Source organism: Bombina bombina, chromosome 1 (assembly GCF_027579735.1).
Source record: "Bombina bombina isolate aBomBom1 chromosome 1, aBomBom1.pri, whole genome shotgun sequence".
Taxonomy (NCBI): Eukaryota; Metazoa; Chordata; class Amphibia; order Anura; family Bombinatoridae; genus Bombina; species Bombina bombina.
The window spans coordinates 1,149,909,727-1,149,917,570 of record NC_069499.1 but is presented as its reverse complement, the minus strand read 5'-3'; the positions used below and the strand labels follow the sequence as shown (position 1 = coordinate 1,149,917,570).

General features: G+C 37.5%; 1 protein-coding gene across 1 annotated transcript in view; it reads left to right on the top strand.

Annotated features, from left to right (window-relative positions):
- The window catches only part of BECN1 (beclin 1), a 59,032-nt gene extending 54,352 nt beyond the window's left edge, over positions 1 to 4,680 (top strand). The window contains exon 12 of the mRNA XM_053699489.1: positions 3,816 to 4,680. Coding sequence (XP_053555464.1) covers positions 3,816 to 3,984 — 169 coding nt within the window. The 3' untranslated portion in view covers positions 3,985 to 4,680. The remainder of the gene's footprint in view (positions 1 to 3,815) is intronic.
- The last annotated feature ends 3,164 nt before the right edge of the window (positions 4,681 to 7,844 follow it).

Genomic DNA, 7,844 nt, shown 5'->3' with positions numbered 1-7,844 from the left:
TTCACTCATGGTTAGTGTTTGGCTGAAGCCATTTATTATCAATCAACTGTGTTTACTCTTTTTAAATCATAAAGACAACAGAAACTACCCAAATGACCCTGATCAAAAGTTTACATACCCCTGTGATTTTGGCCTGATAAAATGCACACAAGTTGACACAAAGGGTTTTGAATGGCTATTAAAGGTAACCATCCTCACCTGTGATCTGTTTGCTTTTAATTAGTGTATGTGTATAAAAGGTCAATGAGTTTCTGGACTCCTGACAGACCCTTACATCTTTCATCCAGTGCTGCAATGACGTTTCTGGATTCTGAGTAATGGGGAAAGCAAAAGAATTGTCAAAGGATCTGCAGGAAAAGGTAGTTGAACTGTATAAAACAGGAGATTGATATAAAAAGATGTCCAAGGAATTGAGAATGCCAATCAGCAGTGTTCAAACTCTAATAAAGAAGTGGAAAATGAGGGGTTCTGTTGAAACCAAACCACGGTAAGGTAGACCAACTAAAATTTCAGCCACAACTGCCAGGAAAATTGTTCGGGATGCAAAGAAAAACCCACAATCAACTTCAGGTGAAATACAGGACTCTCTGAAAACATGTGGTGTGGCTGTTTCTAGATGCACAATAAGGAGGCACTTGAAGAAAGATGGGCTGCATGGTCGAGTCGCCAGAAGAAAGTAATTACTACGCAAATGCCACAAAAGTATCCCACTTACAATACGCCAAACAGCACAGACACAAGCTTTAAACCTTCTGGAACAAAGTCATTGGGAGTGATGAGACCAAAATTGAGCTTTTTGTCCACAACCATAAATGCTACATTTGGAGAGGAGTCAACAAGGCCTATGATGAAAGGTACACCATTCCTACTGTGAAACACGGAGGTGGAGCGCTGATGTTTTGGGTATGTGTGAGCTACAAAGGCACAGGAAATTTGGTCAGAATTGATGGCAAGATGATTGCAGTATGTTATCAAAAAATACTGGAGGAAAAACATAATTTATGTAAGAACTTACCTGATAAATTAATTTCTTTCATATTGGAAAGAGTCCATGAGCTAGTGACGTATGGGATATACAATCCAACCAGGAGGGGTAAAGTTTCCCAAACCTCAAAATGCCTATAAATACACCCCTCACCACATCCACAATTCAGTTTAACGAATAGCCAAGTAGTGGGGTGATAAAGAAAGGAGTAAAAAGCATCAACAAAGGAATTTGGAAATAATTGTGCTTTATGCAAAAAATCATAACCACCATAAAAAGGTTGGGTCTCCATGGACTCTTGCCAATATGAAAGAAATGAATTTATCAGGTAAGTTCTTACATAAATTATGTTTTCTTTCATGCAATTGGCAAGGGTCCATGAGCTAGTGACGTTTGGGATAGTAATACCCAAGATGTGGAACTCCACAGAATAGTCACTGGAGAGGGAGGGATAAAATAATAACAGCCATTTTCCACTGAATAAAATTAATCCACAACCCAAATTAAAAGTTTATTTTCATAATGAAAAGAAAAAACTTAATCCTAAGCAGAGGAATCAAACTGAAACAGCTGACTATAAAACCTTTCTACCAAAAACTGCTTACGAAGAAGCAAATACATCAAAATGGTAGAATTTAGTAAATGTATGCAAAGAAGACCAAGTTGCTGCTTAGTAAATCTGATCAACTGAAGCTTCATTCTTAAAAGCCCACGAAGTGGAGACTGATCTAGTAGAATGAGCTGTAATTCTCTGAGGCGGGGCCTGACCCGACTCCAAATAAGCCTGATCAATCAAAAGCTTTAACTAAGATGCCAAGGAAATGGCAGAAGCCTTCTGACCTTTCCTAGAACCAGAAAAGATAACAAATAGACTATAAGACTTCCTGAAATCTTTAGTAGCTTCAACATATTTCAAAGCTCTTACCACATCCAAAGAATGTAAGGATTTCTCCAAAGAATTCTTAGGATTAGGACACAAAGAAGGAACAACAATTTCTCTATTAATGTTGTTAGAATTCACAACTTTAGGTAGAAATTTAAATGAGGTCCGCAAAAATGCCTTATGATGGAAAATCAGAAAAGGAGATTCACAAGAAAGAGCAGATAATTCGGAAACTCTACTAGCAGAAGAGATGGCCAAAAGGAACAACACTTTCCAAGAAAGTAGTTTAATGTCCAAAGCATGCATAGGCTCAAAAGGAGGAGCCTGTAAAGCCTTCAAAACAAAATTAAGACTCCAAGGAGGATAGATTGATTTAATGACAGACTTGATACGGACCAAAGCCTGTACAAAACAGTGAATATCAGGAAGCTTAGCAATCTTTCTGTGAAATAAAACAGAAAGAGCAGAGATTTGTCCCTTCAAGGAACTTGTAGACAAACCCTTATCCAAACCATCCTGAAGAAACTGTAAAATTCTAGGAATTCTAAAAGAATGCCAGGAGAATTTATGAGAAGAACACCATGAAATATAAGTCTTCCAAACTCGATAATAATTCTTCCTAGAAACAGATTTACGAGCCTGTAACATAGTATTAATCACTGAGTCAGAGAAACTAAGCACTAGGCTTTCAATTTCCATACCTTCAAATTTAATGATTTAAGATCCTGATGGAAAAACGGACCTTGAGACAGAAGGTGTGGCCTTAATGGAAGTGGCCAAGTTTGGCGACTGGACATCCGAACAAGATCTGCATATTAAAACCTGTGTGGCCCCACCTCCATAGTAGGCAAAGTTTGTAAAACTGAATTGTGGGTGTGGTGAGGGGTGTTTTTATAGGCATTTTGAGGTTTGGGAAACTTTGCCCCTCCTGGTAGGATTGTAGATCCCATACGTCACTAGCTCATCGACTCTTGCCAATTAAATGAAAGAAATTTGCATTCATCAGTCCGGAAGCTGCGCGGGGGACGTACTTGGACATTCCAACATGACAATGATCCTAAACACAAGGCTAAGTCGACCTGTCATTGGCTACAGCACAATAAAGTAAATGTTCTGGAGTGGCCATCTCAGTCTCCTGACCTCAATATCATTAAGCCACTCTGGGGAGATCTCAAACGTGCAGTTAATGCAAGACAGCCCAATAATTTACAGGAACTGGAGGCTTTTTGCCAGGAAGAATGGGCAGCTTTACCATCTGAGAAGATAAAGAGCCTCATCCACAAATACCACAAAAGACATCAAGCTGTCATTGATGTTAAAGGGGGCAATACACGGTATTAAGAACTGGGGTATGTAAACTTTTGATCAGGGTCATTTGGGTAGTTTCTGTTGTCATTTATGATTTTAAAAAGAGTAAACGCAGTTGATTGATAATAAATGGCTTCAGCCAAATGCTAACCATGAGTGAAAGAAAAGTTTTTGTGGTGGTGTTCATATTCTCTGAAAAATTACCAAGAAATCATAAATTCTGCCAGGGTATGTAAACTTATGAGCACAACTGTATTTACCGTCACTATTTATTTCCCATTGTGTTTTCAAACTGGCTTTGCTTATTGATAGCAAAATGTGATTTTAATAATAAATCCTTCGTTAGATTAGGTTTTTTAAACAGTAATGTATTGCACAATGAGTAGTAGTGAGTAACATTGCATCTTCTACGCTTATTCTAACTTACATTTTCATTGCTGGCATAGCTGCTATACTAATTTTATTTTTGTACATAGCTATGGAATATAGGAGCTATTGATTAGCCCATTACATTTTATTTTCAATTGATCAGGATGTAGACAGATGCATGGACTATATGTCACTTTATGTGTAATAATTTTTTAATGTGTAATAATTTTCATAAATGTCAAGAGTCCCAGTAACTATTTATTTTCTTAGGATGGATGTGGAAAAGGGGAAAATTGAGGATACAGGAGGAAGTGGAGGATCCTATTCTATTAAGACACAGTTCAACTCTGAGGAGCAGTGGACTAAGGCCTTAAAATTCATGTTAACCAATCTGAAGTGGGGGCTTGCTTGGGTTTCTTCCCAGTTTTATAACAAGTGATGATTTAAAGGGCTCATGGTTAGAAAATACTTCCACTCAAGTTACATTGATTTTTAATGATTCCCAAAACCAGGAAGTGATATTGGAGCCACCCCTTTGATTGTGTATATGATTAATCCCTTTGCTGACAAAGGCTGGAACTTCTGGCAACAAAGAGGTAAAAACAGCTCCTTTATATCTTAATTTTGGTTGCTAAAACAATTCCATGGCCATTTTTGACTCTGGCCATTTTGTGTTTACTGATTAAGTATTATATCTGAAGAACTGAGTATCCATGTAGGTCCGACAGACCATCACCAGTTTAAGTAATTTATTTAGAAATGAATATCCCTGTCTAGGGAGACAAATGATAGGGAATGGTTCTGTTTTTGATTATGCAAGTAAACCAGATTCATAAGTAAATTACAAATGTATGCATAAGAACAACCATGATTTATTTAGCCAGTGGTTGCCTTTTAACCCTCTCTACTGCCAGCTAGAAAGGGTGGGGAGGAAGTGTCCTTTCCTTGCAATCTTCCCGAAAAACCCTATAATATAATTTTATTTAAATCCAAGCAATAGGTGACACAGACATTGTTATAACAATGTATTACACTTGTTGATGTCTAGCTGTTTGAATATATTATTTGTAATGTATATTTCCAGCATCTATGTGCACTGAAAATATTAAACACTGAAATAAATGTTATTTTGTAATCCTGGTCATTGCTTATTTTGTTTTTGACTCTGTGTATACATTTGCATGAAAAAAAATATTTTAGCTATAGACTTAAATATATTTTTTCCAAATGATATTTTTCACATATTATTTACGTTATAGTGCAGTGATGACAAATGCCAGAAACTATGCCTAACCAATTTTGAAACAGAGAGAAGAGTCTCTTTAACACCTTATCTGCAGATGATAACGTACTTGCATTCCGCACAAAGCACTAACTCATCTGGGGAAAGGCAAATGGTGGGTGTATTGGGGGGTATAAGTTTAAGCACTTATAGTATAAAAAATAAATGTAGTTTTAAATAAAGGGGTCTCTAGGAACTTAGATCATCAAAAAGGCCTGGAGATCCCCATGACCCCTCTTTTCAAAGTCCAGAAGCCCCTCTTTAAAATAAATTCCCTATATAAGTTTTAATACTTGTGTGAATAAATGTGCATTTATTTGAGTAGAGTATCATTGTAGCCCCTATGTGCTGTTACATAACTATCCCGAAATTCCTTTATTTATATGTGAGCTGAGCACTGCCTAAAAACTCCAAAACCGCCTGCACTCGCCAGGATTTTCAAAGTTACCATTTAATGTAACGTTTCGGGGTGTTACCCCCTTAGTCAGACAATACAAAATTAAAATTGTTTTTTTGTATTGTCTGACGAAGGGGGTAACACCCCGAAACGTTACATTAAATAGTAACTTTGAAAATCCTGGCTTTGGAAGCACCCTGGGTGGATGAAATGTTAATAGTAAACAGATAAAGTAGGAAGGAACAACCATTATATACAAGGTTATTAAAGAATGACAAGGCAGCACTCAAGTCCCATAAAGAAAAAGTGGTTTTATTAAACTCTCTCCACAGATGTCCACGACACCTTACTCACCAATTGAGTCAAAGTGTATTGAAAACACAATAAAACATGCATATAACCAAACATATAACAAGTGTTACCAGGCCTGGGGTGATGTAGACTAATTAAGCATAAAGGTATAATGAGCACATAAGTGTAAAGACACACTTACAGAAATCTACCTTATATATGCATAAAAGAGTATACACAAATTTTTTTTGTAATATGTACAATATTGATGTGCACCTCTTGTTTAGGATTCCATTACCCTGTCTATATATTGCAAGATATGTATGTAGCAAATATATCTTGCTTTTTTGTGTCCAATTTGGGTTTGTAACTATGTGCTTAAATAGGTATTTAGTAAATGTTGCCAATTTCCAAAATAATCCTTTTGAGGTAATAACATGCAAATTATATATGTACACATTACTGGTATAACTTCAATTGTTATTGTGTAAAAAAATGTTGGTAAATTCAAAAGAATATGTTGCTGACGGTTCCTTTTAAAGTTTAAAGGAGGAGCATGTAAAATAATTATCAGGTGCTATAAATGGCTGGATTAAACAACAAACTGCATCTGACGAAGCCCTAAGGTTAGCCCACGAAGGGGAGTGGCGAAACGCGTCATGCCTGGCGTTCCTTGTACCGGCAAGTTTTGAAACAAGTTCTTATTTCAAGGTCTATGGTGAAAAATTGCCCAATCATCTCCAAAGAAATTCAAGATTGCAAGTGTGAGTGTACAGCTCTAGAAGCCTTGTTTGTTCCTGTGTCTGTCTTTGTGGATAAAGAATTGCAATACTGGACTTCACCTAATACCAAGGATATCGGCTGTTTTTGATTGCTGTGTTTGCTGCAGCCCAGCATCAAGGGTTGGTTGATTGTATCCAGTATATGATTCGCAATAAAGGGAAAACAGGATCAGTACCGCTAGATGTGGTGAGGCTTTCACAATACAGCTTGCTATTCTTTCCTGTGAGTGATATTATACAATTGTAGTGGGCTGTTATGGTCCCTAAGAACTTTGTTGGAGCGTGTGCTACACACTAAGTGCTCCAAACGGACTGTTCACACTATATATGCCGTTAGCATTTTATGTTAGTCTGCTACATTGTGCAATTTTGTGTATACTTTTAATTAATGTTTATTAACTTTAATATGTTAGTTGTTTAGCTTAAACATTATAACAGAAAGTAATCCTTTAAGGTATGTGCAGTCATTTACATTCTGAGGAGACCTGGTATATCAGAATTTGGCTGACATATTCCCCATGCTGGGAAAGGGTGAGCAGTAATCCTTGTTAGGGTGGTACTGTAGCAACCTGTGTATAATTATCCCTACTAGAGATAAACATGGGATACTTAAGGGCTATGTGGTTTTAGACACTGGGGCAGCCTAGGAAACGCTTAATATTAACGAATATAGGGCTTATCAAGGCTGACTTTATTTTTATCTGAGGGGTCACATGGCATGTATATTTCACATTTATTTCTTGGCCGGTTGTTTAAACCGCTTCCCATGCGGTTTCAGGCATGATGGGCGTGGCCTAATTTTCGCGCCTCAGTGCGCAGTTAGATTCTGGAGAGAACGGAAGCCATTATCTCCGGTTGGGACCAGACTGTGAGGCTGTGTTTCGGAGTGGGACCGGATCGTTTTAGCAGGTCTTTGGGGGCAGGTAGGCGCAACAGCAGAGCTGTGGCGAGGTGCAGAAACAATTTAGTTGTATTTTACTGCAGAACGTTTTTACTGCCTAACTTACTCGAATTAAAGGGTTAACTCTCCTATTACTTGTGGTGCAATACCCGGTTGCACTTTAGGTTCACACATCATCAAAATTTATCTTTTTGCATAATGTTTTAGCGACTTTGAAAAAACAGTGTACACTTTTTATTCTTAAAGGCGCAGTACTCGTTTTTTTGCTGAATTGTTTTTCTTATATAATAAAGATTGTGAAAGACTTGTGTTGTTATTACTAGTCTGTCCAACATGTCTGACATGGGAAGTCAGTGTTCTATGTGTTTAAAAGCCATTGTGGAACCCCCTCTTACATTGTGTCCTTCTTGTACTGAAAGGGCCCTACACTGTAAAGATCATATTTTAGGTAACGAAAGTGTGCCTGAGGATGATTCTCAGTCTGAAGAGAATCAGGATATGCCATCCAATTCTCCCCAAGTGTCACAACCTTTAACGCCCGCACAAGCGACGCCAAGTACCTCTAGTGCGTCTACTTCTTTTACTTTGCAAGATATGGCTGCAGTTATGTCTACTACTCTTACAGCGGTATTATCTAAACTGCCAG